Raw genomic sequence first — 18,287 nt, forward strand, 5'->3', positions numbered from 1 at the left:
AGTGCATGCCTAATTGCCTCTAATAATATATTGCAAGTGCTGGGTACCAATATGTAATGATGCACGTTCACAGACTTCATTAGAGACACAAAAGGTATTTATTCATAAGAATAACAGTGCAGAGGCCCGCAGCCCACACTTGTCCCCTTCATGTTTACTGCCTGAGGGAGGACTCCAATCCTTCGGTGCCCACCCACTCTCTGTCCCAATTGATCCCCCAAGCCAGTTGACCTTCTTCTGCTGTTTTGCCCTTAAAGTGATAATCACCAGACAATAAATGCAGACTCAAAGGTAGGCTGAGGAAGAAAGGTGAAATAAAAGCCATCATTTTCAAATGCCAAACTTCATCGTCCAGATATACAGGGTGTGGCAGGAGCTATGTGGAAGAAACAGATGTTAACGGAACTATAAGAAATCTAATTATTAAACTTTGCTAATGTTAGTCAACGCTAGACTCCCAATGGAAGTTGATGCCTTAACTGAGTGAGCATGGATACATGAAAAGCTACAGCATTGACTATAGCAGAGTTTTTTTGTTTTCCGTGTAAAATTATACAGAGAATTGCCCTATTATGTATTCTCATGTATTTTCTTGAATTCTGTTCAATTCCCGTTTCTTCCCATGTACTGAATGATCTGTTGAGCTGCTTGCAGAAAAATACTTTTCACTGTACCTCGGTACACGTGACAATAAACAAATCCAATCCAGCCAGAATTATGCAGTACCAAGAGCACAAACTCAACAATGACAACATTTGGATCAAAATGTCTTGTTTATAAATTGTTTTTTTGCAAAGTTTTAGATGCAACAATGTTTTGTAGATGTGAGTTGCATATGTGACGAGACGTATTCTTCTGTGAAGTTCGATTTTCAAACGGAAGTAAAATCCACAGGAGCAATTTTGATCAAATTCTCTTCTGACAGTTACCAGTGAATGGGGAAATATATTCCAGGTCACAGCAGCTCGCCATATTAATAAAATGCTTCTTTATATCACCTTTGTTTCTTTTGCCAATCTGTGTCCTCTTACTGGAACCAGGCCTCTCCTTCTCAAGGTTCTTCTACTGCAAAGGTGTTCTGCTGGGAGGGCCGGCTGGTCAAGAAGAGCGAATCAGTCCTGGGGCCTGACTTTTATAGGTCCCAGGGGCTTCACTTCCTTCTGGGCGGACCCTCTCTAAACCTGCAATCGATTGGGTCTCTTCCCAATCGATTGATTTGAATTCCCCCAATAACGGGGCTGTTCCTCGATCACTGGGCGGTTCCTTACACCTTATTGGTGTCCTTTGTCTTAGACTCCAGTGGCGCCGGAATGTCTGGCCTTCCGTAGAATGTTTGAATTGCAGTTAACTGTTGTGTCCATTGTGCCTGGGAATCACCGTGAATCGCTCACTTAATATGCGCAACTCGTTAGTTACAATTCTGTCTGGTTTCTGCAGCAGCTAGAATACAGGGGATTCTGCAGACTGCTGGTTTCTTTGCCAATGTCCATTTTACCCTGTAATCTTTGCGTTCTTCCATTTTGTGTGAGGAAGTGGCCAACCCAGCTGGCTACAGACCTCAGCGTCGTGAGGCAGCAGAGCTACACTGCTGCCCTTAAACAGTTTCATTAATGATGTGTTTGTATTAACCTTTCACTGATTCTGTGGAAAATGCAATTTAGAATGTTTCAATGCTTGGTGTGTTGATAACTAACTTAATTGGTGCTGTAAATCTGAAGGAGGAAATACTTTTTTGGAAAGAAACAAAACTCTTTTTCAAAGGAAAGTAAAGTTCCCTGTTTCCCTTGAGCATGAATAAAGGTTTTGAAGTTTCATTTTAATTATTGTGAAGGGCAGTTGCAGTTTGAAACCAGTCCCCCAGGCCCTAGTGTGTGAAACAAATCATTTCAAGATCTGTCATGGAATTAAATTCTGTTAAATGACACATTCGGAGAGAGAACTCCAAACCAAAATGAGCTTCTTGTAAATGATAATTAAATTGTACTTCGAAGCACTGTGTGTAAAATCAAACATAACATTCCAGTCTCAAATATCACACATTTCCAGTGCTACCTAATTGGAAGTCATTTTGAAATCTCAATTGTGTACTGTTCTCAGAAATCCAGATGTTTTCCTTCCCCTGTCATCCTTATTTTCCCAGTCGCATTCAATATTCTGAAATGAATATTGTTCTGTTCAAATTGATCTTGGACAGTGTGAGCTGATTGTTTGACTTACACAGACATCATTGTCAAGTCTAAAGCTGTTGTCATTGTGTGTGGTCCAGTCTGTAGATAGTTGAGCAGTTACGAGCAGAAACTCCACACCTCAGGCTGCTGTTGCTATTCCGGTAACTCATCAGTTAAGGCACAGAATATGCAGAAGAAAAGGAAGTTATTCGGCCCATCATGCCCTTGTTGGGTCTTTGAGAGAGATTTTCAATTATTAATAATAATCTTTACTGTCACAAGTACATTTACATTAACACTGCAATGAAGTTACTGTGAAAATCCCCCAGTCGCCACATTCCGGCGCCTGTTTGGGTACACTGAGGGAGAATTCAGAATTCACCTAACAGCACGTCTTTTGGGACTTGTGGGCAGAAACCGGAGCATCCGGAGGAAACCCACGCAGACACGGGAAGAACGTGCAGACTCCGCACAGACAGTGACCCAGGCCGGGAATGGAACCTGGGACCCTGGTGCTGTGAAGCAATAGTGCTAACCACTGTGCCGCCCTATTAGTCTCTCCCCCTATTTTTTCCCATATTCCTGTCCAATTTTTCCCATCAAGAAATTATCCAATTTCCTTTTGCAAATTACTTTTTTTTAAATTTAGAGTGCCCAATTATTCTTTTTTCCAATTAAGGGGCAATTTAGCATAGCCAATCCACCTACCCTGAACATCCTTAGGTTGGGGAGGGGGGGGGGGAGACCCATGCAGACACGGGGAGAATGTGCAAATTCCACATGGACAGTGACCCAGGGTCGGGATCGAACCTTTTGCATTTTACTAATGAACCTTCTTTCATAACCATTTTGGGTAACACATTCCAGATCAGAACACTCTGCATAAAATATCTCTCCCCACATCATCTCTGTTTCTTTTGCCAGTCACCTGCAATCACTTTTTTAATTAATTCATGGGATGTGTGCATTGCTGGTTAGACCAGCATGTATTGCCCATTGCTAATTGCCCTCAAGAAAGTGGCGGTGAGTCGACTTCTTGAACTGCAGCAGTCCATGTGATGTGGATGCACCCAATGTGATACGAGGGGGTGGTGGTGGCATAGTGGCATTGTCACTGGACCAGTAATTCAGGGTCATGCTCTGGGGTCCCGGGTTTGAATCCCACGATGGCAGGTGGTGTAATTTGAACTCAATAAAAATCGGGTATTAAAAGTCTAATGGTGACCAATGAATCCATTGTCAATTGTCTTAAAATCCTATCTGGGGTCACTAATGTCCTTCCTGGAAGGAAACCTGCCATCATTAGGTTTGGCCTACATGTGACTCCCGACACAGCAATGTGATTGGCTCTTAACTACCCCAATGAAATGGCCTAGTAAGCCACTTCGTTCAAGGGCAATTAGGGATGGGCAACAAATGCCAGCCCAGCCAGCGACGCCCACCTCCCAACAATGAATTTTAAAAAGCCCTCTTGCCCTTGGAAACTATTTCTCCACATTTACTCGAACAAAAGCATTCATAATTTTGAACAACTCCTGTTAAACCTCTTGATCCAAAGAGGACAATGCCCGCGTCATCTGTCTCTCTACATCATCGAAATAGCTCAGACCAGATATCATTCTGATAAATTGATTTTCTCCCATCCCAATAGGAGACATCCTTCCTCATACCTCGAGTTGAATGCAGTGTCCCATTTGACCATTAACTAGTATCTTACGGAAAAATTAGTAGAATGTCCTTGCTTATTTGCACTCTGACTTGCTACACTTTTCTTAAACTTGTCCTGCCACTGTCTGAGATTCCTGTACGTACATCCCCATGTTCTCTATTCCTCCACACTCTTCAAAACTGTGCCATTTCATTCATATTACCTCTTCTCAATCTGCCAAAATGTAACCACAAGATATTATACCATTAGATTTCACCAGCTGATATGTGTCCTCCTGGAGTCTGTTACTATTCTCATTTTACTGCATTTTCAAGTTTTGTATCATCTGAAAGTTTTGAAATTATACCCTCTGTAGCCAAGTCCAAGTGATTAAAATTGATCAAAGAGCACAGAACTCTCCATGCCAGCCCTGAGGAACTGAATCGTTGCAGTCTGAATCACAGGTATTCAGCACTGCTCGTCACTGAACCAATTAGCCTTCAATTTTTGCTAACAATTCTGTTATGTGTAACTTCATAAATTGCTTTTTGAAAGTCCATATACATGTCAACTACACTACTCTAATCTAGCCTCTCCATTGTTCTGCCAAATGACTCGACCACGTTAATCAAAATGATTTCCATTTCACAAATCTATGCTGACTTACATTTATTAACCCAACTGCCAATTTATTTTGTCCAAGATTATTAAATCCAAAAGCTTCCCTACCGTAGACATTTGGCAGATCGATATAATTATTGGATTTGAGGGCAGCACGGTGACGCAGTGGTTAGCATTGCTGCCTCACCGCGCCGAGGTCCCAGGTTTGATCCCGGCTGTGGGTCACTGTCCGTGTGGAGTTTGCACATTCTCCCCATGTTTGGGTGGGTTTCGCCCCCACAACCCAAAGATGTGCAGGGTAGGTGGATTGGCCTCGCTAAATTGACCCTTAATTGGAAAAAATGAATTGGGTACTCTAAATTTATTTTTAAAAACAAAAATAAATAAATAATTGCTGGATTTATCTGCCTCTTTTTGTTTTTGAACAAGGTGCAATTATTGCAATCTTTCCCGTCCTCTGGCACGAACCCAATATCCCAGGAGGAGGGCAGATTTGTATCCAGAGTCTCAATAATTTACACCAAATTTCCTTTCGACCGTCAAGGTCCGGATGAATTTCCCGCTCTGAATATTGCTGTTTTACATTTGTACTCTTTATCTATTTTTGTGCAGTCGAGTTTTTCTACTAGCTGCCTCCTCCTTTACTGCCACGTTGGCAGCATTCTCTTCTCCAGAAGGCAGTTGTAAAGGTATTCCCGCAGCCATGGGCCTTTTACTCCACAAGGAGCTCCTTTTTGATCTCTCGTGGGCACACACTTAGACTAATCTTTTACTGTGTTTGTATGTATGAAAGACCCCTTTCTATTTTAGCTGATAATCCATTCTCAAACGCTCATTGAGCAGAATTTTACAACCCCATTGTGGTAGTGGTGGAGCTGCAAAATGCAGAGGGCCATTCAAATGTCCATTGACTTTTGGCGAGACCAGAAAACTCCACCTCTTACCTTTCTTTCGATCAGCTCTGTACTTTTTTACAACAAGGGCAGCACGGTAGCATGGTGGTTAGCATAAATGCTTCACAGCTCCAGGGTCCCAGGTTCGATTCCCGGCTGGGTCACTGTCTGTGCAGAGTCTGCACGTCCTCCCCGTGTGTGCGTGGGTTTCCTCCGGGTGCTCCGGTTTCCTACCACAGTCCAAAGATGTGCGGGTTAGGTGGATTGGCCATGCTAAATTGCCCGTAGTGTCCTAAAAAGTAAGGTTAAGGGGGGGGTTGTTGGGTTATGGGTATAGGGTGGATACGTGGGTTTGAGTGGGGTGATCATGGCTCGGCACAACATCGAGGGCCGAAGGGCCTGTTCTGTGCTGTACTGTTCTATGTTCTATGTTCTAAGGCTAGGGGAAGGATCTTTCCAGTGCAGTCCAGTGGCCCAATGAGTCTTTCATCTCATCCAATGGGAACTCTACTAGCCTCCAGAGGTGATAAGTTAGATTCTAACCCATTGTGCCAGCTGCAAGTCCTGAAATGTAAAACCTACTACAGTGTTTGGCTTTTTAACCAGGCAGGTGCGATGAGGGGGAGGGAGGACAAATTGCAATGTCTCGAAAAATCTTTCTTAATCCTCCCCTAACGACTTCTCAACAAGAAGAGATAATAAGAAAAGGTCAGAAAGCTCGGTAAAAGAGAGGAGAAAAAATGCTTGTAATTATTACACTTGTACTTTTAATGGGTCCGGGATGGCACGAATTGTTAAGTGATGAGCAACATTGTCGTGTAAATTGAAATAGAGCTCTCTTAAAGCACTACATCAGGGTTTGCCTGGCAGACTCTACACAGCGATTGCAGGAAAATGCTTCAAGCAGTACTTTGTGTTCAGCTGATTTGGTACTGTTGTAAATGCAATTACAGTCTCATTGTTGGGTATTCATGAGCTACGTTGACAATTGAATCTCTCTTTAACATTGATATTGAACCATAGCTACAGATGGCACACTGGGACAGAAATGATAGCTATTCCTCGTGGCCAAGAGTCTCAAGATCCTGATTTTATTTGGGACCCAGGAAGTAACAGGAGAAGCTGTGTTGGTTGTCCTATTTCACAATAGCTAGCAGTCATCAGTTGAATAGTGTGCTGGTGGGTGCCAATAAGGAGTCAAGGTCCTTAAAAAGGTGAAGAGCACTGAAGAGTACCAGAGAAGGAGTACTGAATTCATCTTCCAAATCCTACAGTGATGGTATGTCTCAATGAATTAGCTGTTCATGCCTCCTGGATAGATGTGAAACTATGGAACAATTTTGCTGAAAAGTGGCATGTACTCCCCTGTCTCCCGGTCAACATAACTCCACAACAGACATCACTAATTCGGATGATGTGCTTATTTGTGGGAGATAACCTTGTGCAAATTGGCTGCAATATTCCCGACATTATATCAACGACCACACTTCAAAAAGTACTGAATTAGATGTAAAATGCTTAGAAATACCTCCAGGTCATTAAAGGTGATATATAAATGCAAGCCTTTTGACGTTTCTCCGATCTCTGGGCGTGCAATGAGATATGTAAAATGTTGATCAAAGCACTCAATATGCTGTACTCCAATCTGCAATACACTTGTTGCAACAATAGTTTTTGTGTGCAGCTTACTCTCACTTGCAGCACATTGCCAGTCCAGTTCTCCATGAGAAAATCAGCAACAGATACAGGATTTCATTCCAAACTGGGAGTGTATCTTAACCGGGAGATTAGCAATAACTTGGGCTGCTTTATTACTCACAGTTAAAAGCGAGCTGCATCACCTGAGCAACATTTCTGCCTTTTGTTGAACTTGTATTTTTCAAAATTTCACCTTAGTTTGAAATCCAAGGCCATCTCCATGGCAGTGATGCACTTTTGCAAAGATGGCCAAACAGCAAGTGATTGTTCTGTAACATTTTGTTCTCAGTTTTCTAAAGGCTGGTTGTTCTGCGAAGCCAGCATTACAAAGGACAAGTTTCATCTTGCTGCTTCTGAGAGGCTTTATTTCAGGGGATTCGGAGAAGGGGACACTGGTTCAAACTCATAAATGGGAAATTGGGGCAGCACGGTGGCCTAGTGGTTAGCACAACCGCCTCACGGCGCTGAGGTCCCAGGTTCGATCCCGGCTCTGGGTCACTGTCCGTGTGGAGTTTGTACATTCTCCCCGTGTCTGCGTGGGTTTCACCCCCACAAGCCAAAAATGTGCAGAGTAGGTGGATTGGCCATGCTAAATTGCCCCTTAATTGGAAAAAATAATTGGGTAATCTAAATTTATTTTTTTTAAAAGAAGAAAAAAGGGAAATTTAGGACTGATATCACAAAGTTTCTCTTCACACTCATGGGGCATTTTAACTCATCAGCCAATATTGATTCTATCACCCATTATGTGAAAGAAAACATTGGAAGAGATATATAAAGGGTAGCTGATATTGCATTATTAAACCAAGTTGAAATGATTCCCCAGAGAATTAACATGTGAAGCAGACTCATGGTGAAGGCCACAAGAGGCAGGAATCACTTCACAAATATGTGCCTGTTGTTTGGTGTTGTGTGCTTCTGAATGTTTGGGTTAGTATGAAGTGGAATGGCTTTCCTAACCTGTGACAACCAGCCCTCTATGTTCACACTGCAAGTTTATTCTGGGGGCAGAATCACATTTCCATTTGGGAAGCATCCATGGCAATAAAGGGATCAGGCTGGAATTTCCCCATGGATTGACCTGCCCAAACCCGGAAAGACAGAAATATGTTTGGGAGAACAATTGACGTCAATCACCAGGCATCTCCAATGTCCATCATTTGCCAAACAGGCAATTGAGGAAGAATCCTGAACACTCAATCTTACCGTGTCCTTTGACATGTTCAGCAATTAGTTCGAAGTTGACAGTTCGACACTTTGGGGCTCAAGTGGAGAATGGGGAAAAGCATCACTCATACAGTTTGGAATATAGTAGTCATTAATTGGTGGGGGTTAAACATGCTTAGGTTGAGCTTTCACAGATTACCCTGTTGTTCTGCTATAAAGATAAGGAAATGCGTGTGCAACTTACAGTTCATAGCTCCTCCCCTTCATTTCATCTGTCCCATGTTATATCTGTCCCAATAGTGTTGGATGGGGACAGTGCAGAAGGAGCTTTATTCTGTACCTAGCCCGTGCGATACCTACCCCGAGAGTATTGGATGGGGACAGTGCAGAAGGAGCTTTATTCTGTATCTGACCCTGTGCTATACCTGCACCGATAGTATTGGATGGGGACAGTGCAGAAGGAGCTTTACGCTGTATCTAACCCGTGCTTTCCCTGCCCTGGGAGTGTTTGATGGGTACAGTGTGAAGGGAGCTTTATTCTGCATCTAACCTCGTGCATTCCTTGGGACTGTCTGATGCGGACAGTGCAGAAGGAGCTTTATTCTGTATCTAACCCTGTGCTGTACCTGTCAGATGAATGTTTGATGGGGACAGTGTAGATTGTAGAGGGAGCTTTACTCTGGATCTAACCCTGTGCCGTTCCTGTCCTGAGAATGTTTGATGGGGTCAGTGTGGAGGGAGCTTTACTCTGTATCTAACCCCGTGCTGTACCTGTCCTGGGAGTGTTTGATGGGGACAGTGTGGAGGGGGCTTTCCTCTGTATCTAATCCTGTGCTGTACCTGTCCTGGGAGTGTTTGATGGGGACAGTGCAGAGGCAGCTTTACTCTGTATCTAACCCCGTGCTGTACCTGTCCTGGGAGTGTTTGATGAGGACAGTGTGGAGGGAGCTTTACTCTGTATCTAACCCCGTGCTGTACCTGCCCTGGGAGTGTTTGATGGGGACAGTGTGGAGGGAGCTTTACTCTGTATCTAACCCCGTTTTGTACCTGCCCTGGGAGTGTTTGATGGGGACAGTGTGGAGGGAGCTTTACTCTGTATCTAACCCCGTTTTGTACCTGCCCTGGGAGTGTTTGATGGGGACAGTGTGGAGGGAGCTTTACTCTGTATCTAACCCCGTTTTGTACCTGTGCTGGGAGTGTTCGAAGCTGGCACTCATCCAGACACCTCACTGAAAAATTGTTCTGATCTGCTACACTTTGATGAACACAAAGTTTACGGATTGAAAATTGCTTGGAACATTCTAGCCTATCACTCTACACCTGATTAAACTCAATTGTTTTCCATCTGCTTCCTCCCACCCACAAATCTAACAAGTCAAAAAGGAATAAATTGCTGAGATTGACACTTCTGTAGGACTGGGCAATAATTGTGGATCTCTTTCTTGCTAACAGTTTTCATGCTGTGGGGGAGATGAGTACAAGGACTGGAATGTAAATCAATACCATGCCTGTGATGCCCCAGGACCATCGGCCTGTGGAGTACCGTATACCTGCTGTATGAGCAAACAGGTAGGATTGAAAACTATAGACATATATTGTCCAAGTTCAAAGTAGTTTTTCATTATAAACTCGCTGCTTTAACCTTGGGCTGTCAAAGTACATTTTAATGGGAGCTGAATAGTATTACTGACGGGACTTATACATTAGTATTTGATAAGGCCAGAGTACATAAGGCGTGTCCTGTTTAGTTACCTGGGACAGGAGATGTGGGTTTAATTTGAATTCAGAAAGTGGGAGGTTTGCATGGTCAGTGTTATTTAATCTTGTACATTGTGATCACACGTCATGGGTGAATGTGTAAGTAATGTTCAGATGAGTGAATATTGACTTTTAGGTATCACTACAGCTTGAAGAATTCATGGTTTGAGCTGTAGCGGACACTGGGTCATTGAGGCAAGCTGTCATGGAACAACAGTACACCATTTTTTCTTGTCTTATTTGCTACATGCTCAGTTCTGATCCCAGCTGTATCGTTATATCTAAAGACCCAGTAGGGATTGGTAAGTGGATGAATGGAAAGGCCACTGATTTGAACCATTCTTCAATGCGTTCTCAATGTATTGGCTCCCCATACTCTTTCACACTCCGATAGGTCCTCCCTTGCTCGCAAGGTACTGGTGGTGGGGCGGAGGGGGGGAATGTCCAATGCCCAATCGACACGAGCAGGGCAGCACATTTCACTGTCAGTGTTAATGCAGCCCGTCACATCCACACACTATGCAGCAGGAATATAGAGTTGAATCACAGATCAGCCATTCAATGATCCAAGGGGATGAATGGACTGTTTCTTATCCGAGGAGGCGCAAGACCGTGATCAACAATAGGAAGTTGTTGCTCGTTGTGCTTTACTTAATTGCTCTGTTTTAATCTAGAGTCGCCAGGTATCTTTATGATACCACCACGAGGTTCAAGTTCAAGTGCTGATCAATAACTCAATACACCAGTTAATAAGGTTCAAATCAAAACACATTTATTATATACACAGTCAATCACTACTCATGCATAAAATACTACTCACTAGACTATCTCTAACACTAAAAGGCCAATACTTAGCTTTGGAAACTGGCCCACCAGATCAGGGGGAAAAATGGCCTTTCATTCGATTCTGAGTCTGCAGGTTTCAAGCTTGTATGGACTGGTAGCTTGGAGCGCCTATCTCGTAGCGTGTGTTGACTGGACACTTACTTGGTTGGTGCAGCTGCTAGGCAGGTCACGGTCAAGGGTTGTTTCGAGCTGCTGAGAGACCCTGCCAAGAAGCTGTTAGGCCGGTCTCTCCTCGCTGAGAGCCAAGAAGAACAAATTGAACCTGGGGACTCTATTTTATAGTCCCCAGGGGCTTCGCGCCCTTTTGGGCGGACCCCACACCTGGTTCCAATTGATTGGATCATGTTCCAATTAAGTGATTTGATTTCCCCAATACTGGGGCTGCTCCCTGATCGCTGGGCGGTTCCGATATGTCCGTTGGCCTTCCTTTGCCTTGGCGTCCGCTGGCGCCGAGGAGTCTGGCTTGGCCTCGATTATCTTAAATTTTTCCAATTGTTCCCGGGGATCGCTCATCAATATGTAGATGGTTGTTAGTTTCAGTGCTGTCTGGGTTTTTGCAAGTTCTGATACACAGGAAGCTTTGTATCTGCTTGCTTCCCTGTGCCTGTCCATTTCTCCCAGCATTCTTAGCGGGTCTCCATTTTAAAGTCGGGAAGTGGCCAACCCAGGTGACTACAAAGTTCAAATGGAGATCTCCCTCTCTTGCCTTAGGTAAGATTAAATAACTCACCACTAACTGCATTGAGAGAATTCCTGGCCTGTGTAAGTCACCTATCGACTGAACTATCAACGGGGCTTGATGTTTATGCCCTATTTTTGAAGGGCAGGCTGTAATATATTTTTTAAAAATACATTGGAGTACCCAATTCTTTTTTTTCTAATTAAGAGGAAATTTAGTGTGGCCAATTCACCCATGCTGCACAGCTTTTTTGGGTTGTCGGGGTGAGACCCATGCAGACACGGGGAGAATGTGTCAACTCCACACAGACAATGACCCGGGGCCGGGATCGAACTCGGGTCCTCAGCGCCATGAGGCAGCAGTGATAACCACTACGCCACCTTGCTTCCCGGCAAGCTGTAATATTCATAGCAATGATACAGGTTGGTGAGACTATTAAAATGGCAAAGCAATCACTGGGGTTCATTTCCAGATAAAAGATATGAAAAGCTGTGGAGTTATGCAAAACTTATTCTTTATTATAACACTTGGAGTACTGGGCACAGATCTGGTTGCTCGAGCAGAATATGGATCCTGAGGCACTGGAGAAGCTGCAGTAAGATTTTAACAAGGATGATACCAGAACTGGGTGGGTAGAACTATCAGAAAAGATTGAAGAGGCTGGGACTTTTTTCTCCAGAGAAGACAAGACAGGGGTGTGATCTGATCGAGGTCTTAAAGATTATGAATGGGTTATGAATGATGATTCCGCTTTTTTTTAAAGTATTTTATTCCAAATTTTCACCATTTGTACAATTTTCAACAAACACAAAACACCCAATACACGCCCTCTCCCTTCCACCCCACCACTCCTTCCCTCACCAGTCAATGGTAAAATGCAAACTGAGCAAACCAACAACTATTGTATAACCCATCAACCCCCCCCCCCCCCCCCCCCCCCTCACCTCCAGGGCCAAAAACTCCAGCAGATCCCCTGCCATGGATGGAGAAGCTGGCCTGCACCCCAACAACACCACCTGCGAGCAATCAGCAAGGGGAAAGCCATCTGCTCTCGCTGCCGCCTGCAACTCCGGCCGGTCCGAAACCCCGAATATGGCTTCCAGGGGACCGGGCTCCATATCAATATGCAGGACCCTGAAATGGTGCTGAAAACCGCCCTCCAAAACTTTGCCAGCTTCAGGCAGGCCCACAATATATGTACATGGTTCACATCATTTACAAACATCCTCCACCCCCTAGAACAGCTGGCTTACCCTAGACTTGGCAAGACGCGCCCTGTTCGCCACCTTCAGCTGTAACAGCCCCAGCTCGCATACCTCCACATCACCTCACACCGCAGTCCCTCCTCCAGCATCACTCTCAGCTCTTTCTCCCCACTTCGCATTAATCCCCCCCCCCCCATGGACACCTTATCCTCCCCCTTCCACAAACATTCAAACCCTGCGCCACTGACGAACAGTGGCAGCCGTGTGTACCAGCTACAAGGTCCACTGCAGTAACTCGCCAAGGTTCCTTCGGCAGCACCTTCCAAACCCACGACCACTGCCATCTAGAAGCAGATACTTGGGAACCCCACTACCTGGAAGTTCCCCTCCAAGTCACTCACCATCCTAACTTGGAAATATATCACCTTCCCGTTCCCCTCCGCCTCCTTCGGAGCACCCATTACAATCACTCACCTGCCCCCCCTGATCTACACCACCGTCCCCATCTGAAACCTAACCCGCTTACCCACCAAAAGGGCCAATCCCCGAACCCCACTGTCATACCCTGAACAAAACATCTGGCTCACCCTTTTTTAAATATAAATTTATATTTTTCTTAAATATAAATTTATATTTTTTTTAAATATAAATTTATATTTTTTTTAAATATAAATTTAGAGTTCCCAATTCTTTTTTTTCCCATTAATGGGCAATTTAGCGTGGCTATTCCACCTGGCCTGTGCATCTTTGGGATGCGGTGTAGCCATCTGGGATGGCCACTTCCAGAGTACAAAATGGATGTTTGCAAAGACTATAGGGAAACATGGACAATGCTAAGAAAGCAGGCAGGCACAGAGCCTGGATGCGTACAGTATTGAGAAGGCAACTCCCAGACGAGATTGAAACTTTCGGTCAATTAGCATATTGATGGCCCATCTCCGGGGACAAAGGAATAACATTCAAGTAACCGATACTGAGGCAGACACCCCAGCGCCAGAAAGACACAAACAAAGCAAGGCCAACGGCCACCTAAGACACGCCCAGCCATCAGGGCACCCACCCCTTTATTGGTCGAAATCAACACCAGTGATCAAGATACGGCCCAATTAATTGGGGCCAAGTTCAAGGCCCGCCCAAAAGTGCGCGAAGCCCCCTTTGGAGTATAAGAAGAAGCCCCCGAGAGAGAATCGCTCTCTTGGACTCGGCTCCCGAAGCGGAGAGACCCATCCACCAGCCGCACCGGAAGCGAGCAGGTCCAAGGTCAACGCTCACCATCAGATGGACGACCTTGACTGTTCTCCTGTTACCTCCTCGAACACAACAGTCTCAGATCCAAACAACGGCCATTGTTCCTCTGACTGAGTGGGTACCCGAAGTTAAGTATAGGCGTTAGCGTGAGAGATAGTTTGTGGTATTTTGTGCATGAGTAGATATTATTGTGTGTGTAAATAAATATTATTGACTTTGATCTAACTAACTGGTGCATTGGTTCTTTGATCAATATTCGGGTTTGAACCTTGTGGCGGTATCGAAAGATACCTGGCGACTCTAGAGCAAACATAATCAGGATTAAGGAAGGTGAGCATATTGACCGCAATATTTAGAACCAGATAAACAGAGCAACAGTGGGGGTGAAACCCAGAGAGTGACCCGAGAACCGGGATTGAACCTGGATCCTCGGTGCGTGATGCAGAAGTGCTAACCACTGTGCACCTCTTACCCAGCCCTTCCTAAGCTTCATCTGGTCCTTCTCCGTCAGATGGGAATCTTTCAGCATCGCCACATTGGCTTTTAAACTTTTCAAATGCACTCTCGCTCTCTTCTCCAGTCCCTCGAATCACCCCACATTCCACATCACCATTCGCCCGCCCCTCCCAGAATCCCCCAAACCACTTCCTCTGGAAAACACCTCGCCCAATATCAATCCCCTCCCCCTACCATTCACACCTCCCGGGTCCATTGAAACCTTGTTCGACTTGCCCCGAATGAAGCCCTCTGATCGGCCCTCCCACAAATGTGGTGGCCCTGAATCCACAGCCGCCAGGCCGAGTTCATGAACGTTGTGAGCATGCACACGTAACCCACGCCATCAGGAAGTCAGCTGGTCGAGGACAGAGCATCGCGTGGGGGGGGGGGGCGGCCTCAGGCAATGGCAGTGGATAAGAATATGTCGCTTTTCAGGGGGTGGAAAATCTGGCGCCTCTCCCGATTTTGGCGGCAGAACAGATTCTCCGCCCCATCGCCGAACGCGATTTTGCCATTGGGGAGCAGAGAACCCAGCCCCCTATCTCTTGATTTGAAATGTTGCTGAATTACTCACTCCCTGCCCTCAAATCACTACACAGTAAGCCTGTTCCTAACAGCATCACTAATGTCATAAATATATGTTGCCTATGCAAACATTGATTGATAATGCTGTCATGTGAAAGATACGAATGATTGCTTTTGTGTAATGAAGCTGCAGCAAGGTTTTGCATTAGTCACAAAGCTGAAAGCGGATTTGAAAGATTTGTTGAATGCATAAAGTAAGGATCTGTGGCTCTGTGTCTTTTTTTAAATGTTGCCCACACTTAGCTATAGTAATCACCAGAAATTGAGGCTTTGGGAAAGTAGCAGGGACATTTTGGCTCATTGCAAACATAACCCATCATTAATACTGCCTCTGCACATAGAGGAGGACAGGCAGATGCCTTTTGGAATCTATGGACAGAGTTTTTTGTCATAATCTATTTCTACATGTCTGCTACTCCCTGAGACGGCCCTGCAGTGGCTGTCCTCCTGACGTAGTACAGTCAAAGTGCCAACACTCACCCTCCCTTTTCTAGATACCTGCCCTCTTCCTGCCCTCCCGGGCAGTTGAAAATTTCCCAGTGCGTGTTTCACACTGGATGGCCGTCAATTGGTCAGCCAGAGCGAAATTGCGCTCTGGGGCGGATCGCGACCTGTAACACGTTTCACCTCCACTTCTAGGACCACCATGTGTGCGTGCCCAATGGATGAAAAATTAATGAGTTTTTCATGTCTCCCTTCCTGTCAGCATAACCTGTCAGAATTTCAGCAGCTTTCTCTGAGCAAACTGAGGTGTCTCATTAACCACCAGATCTACAGGTCTGCATTTTCTCTAAAAAGCATATTTATTAAAAGCCTCGGTAGATTGGGGCACCTTTTCTTCTCAATTCTCATCTTATGATTTTATTATCTTCTCTAAGTATTGAGCAAATGAATAAACCTGTGCGACAAATGACCCCTATTCCACCAGATCCAAGAAATTCAAATCCAAAATGAGTTGACAAGTGTGAGGAGGTAGCATTAAAGAAGCCACTTATTTCCCTCCGTGTGCAATGCGTGACTTAAACACACGCACATCAGTTCGACCATTTGGCTCAAAGCTACAGATGCAAGCTTTCATTTTGATGCACTTTGGTGGAACATAATCCTGTGGAAAGCGACTCGGCTCTTTACTCTGTATCTCATAAATATCAAAGTCCCATTTCAGTTTCATCTTGAAAATACTCCTTGAATTTTTGTCAACGCACGCACGGGGAAAACTTGTTTCAAACGGCTTGGCTCGTCTTTCTGCTTCTCTCATTTTTAACATTTCATTTAGTGTTGCATTTTCCTGTCGCTTGCCCTCTTTAAGTCCCGCTTTTTCTGTCCCTCACTCCCTTCCTGTTCATCTCAATTGTTGCCTTTCATCCACTTTCACTGGAATTTTCACTTTTCATTTTGTCTTTACATTTCCACTCTCTCTCTGTGTTTTCTCTTTTGTTGCACCCTGGCTGCCAGCCTTTGACACTTTCCATTTCTCTCTGAAAGCTCTGTCCCTTTCCAAAACCCCTTCAGAAACTGAATTTCAAATCAAACAAATTATATATATCTGAAAATCAGACCACACATTTCTGAAAGTACGTGGAAATGTCCGATGGATGAGGTATTTATATACAAAGGTGCACCGCTTTAATGATAGAACATACAAACGTACGAGTTAGGGGCAGTGGACCACTGTGCCCCTTGAGCCTGTTTCTCCATTCAGTCAGATCATGGCTGATCGCTCAACCCCACATTGCTGCCTACCTCCGATAACGTTTCACCCCCTTGTTGATCAAGGGACAGGATATCTGAAAGAGCTGCCAAGGACCCATGAGTTCCAGACCAGATTTCATGCCGGTAAACTGGAAAAAGGCGAAGGTTATGCACCGAGGTTTCTTATACAATGAATTCTGTCAAGCATTTGTAGGTATGCCTTTATGAATGAAAATGAAATGAAATGAAAATCGCTTATTGTCACGAGTAGGCTTCAAATGAAGTTACTGTAAAAAGCCCCTAGTCGCCACATTCCGGCGCCTGTTCGGGGAGGCTGTTACGGGAATCGAACCGTGCTGCTGGCTTGCCGTGGTCTGCTTTCAAATCCAGCGATTAGCCCTGTGAGCTAAACCAGCCCCTGATGACAGAGTGAATGATGGAGAGGTTGGTACATAGATGGTAAGATGGCAACGAAGTGTGGCCCATAGTTAGAGAATGTGAAACTCTCATAGCAGTTCAATGAGATTGAATATGTACTTTCCTATATCCAATCAGATACAACCAGCAAGAGGTTTATGAATATCTGTACAAATAAGAGAACAGAATGTGAGAGTTCATGGCTTCATGTGGATCTGGGAGAAAAAGTCCTTCCAACTGGAACGTGTTGTGGGTTTTTTTGTTACCATTCCATTCGAGATGATTGGTGTGAGGGAGTCCGGTTTAATTTTTGAGATGATTATTTTAATCATGATTATTTGAGGTCTGACGCAAGGTTTTTACTGACCCCCCCCCCCCCCCCCAACCTGGCTCCCTCCTTTCCACCATTTGTTCATTCACCATCTGCCTGCCTTCATAATGCCTCCCAAGTCTTCAGACGCTCCTCCAGATGATCCTGTTTGTGATTTTGGTTCCCTTCCTCATCTCTCCTTTCCCTGAGCTCTATCCAATTCGTCCAGTCACTGAAACTGTGGCCACATGCTGCACACAAGTTTCAGGAGAGAAGTCAAAGTTCTTGTGGAGAAATGGTGCGATGAAACTTGTGGAGACTTCAATTTTCGGAGAGTTTTTAGTCAGGAATATATGTTGAGGTTTTATGCTGAAGAGGCAGAGGTACACAGGACTGATGGAAAGGTAACCAATTGGGTTAATAAATATTCTTGTCAACAACCAAATTACATGGGTGTAAACTCTTGGAGAGCTGCATGTTAGACATTTTGGAGTGTTCAGGATTAACAGTCCAATTTGTATGATGGAGTAGCCGACTTTCCAATATAAACAGAACTCTCTCCAAATGGTGTGAGAGGAATGCATGGCTTGTCTTCTGACATGAAAAGTGCTTGTAAAAGGAAATAAATGGCAGTAGCAATATCTGCCATGAGTGATTAAAATGTACCGTTAATGTTTGGACAAGTAAACATCCATTAATTACATTGTATTGAAAGATAACACTGAATGAAGCCTGTTCTTCAGAGAGGTTCAGGACAGTTAGGTCAACAAATCTTGTTTGAGGGAAGTAGCTTTGGAATAAACTATTTGCATGAATCGATAATCAGAGAATTTAGAATAGATATACACGTGAGG

The 18,287-nt window shown here is 44.5% G+C and overlaps 1 protein-coding gene across 1 annotated transcript in view; it reads left to right on the forward strand.

Moving 5' to 3' along the window:
* zgc:110329 (uncharacterized protein LOC550500 homolog) overlaps positions 1-18,287 on the forward strand; it is a 213,665-nt gene that overhangs the window by 117,717 nt on the left and 77,661 nt on the right. Inside the window, exon 5 of the mRNA XM_038785594.1 lies at positions 9,648-9,764. Within this exon, the coding sequence (XP_038641522.1) occupies positions 9,648-9,764 (117 nt within the window). The remainder of the gene's footprint in view (positions 1-9,647; positions 9,765-18,287) is intronic.

The sequence above is a fragment of the Scyliorhinus canicula genome, chromosome 26, assembly GCF_902713615.1.
Source record: "Scyliorhinus canicula chromosome 26, sScyCan1.1, whole genome shotgun sequence".
Taxonomy (NCBI): Eukaryota; Metazoa; Chordata; class Chondrichthyes; order Carcharhiniformes; family Scyliorhinidae; genus Scyliorhinus; species Scyliorhinus canicula.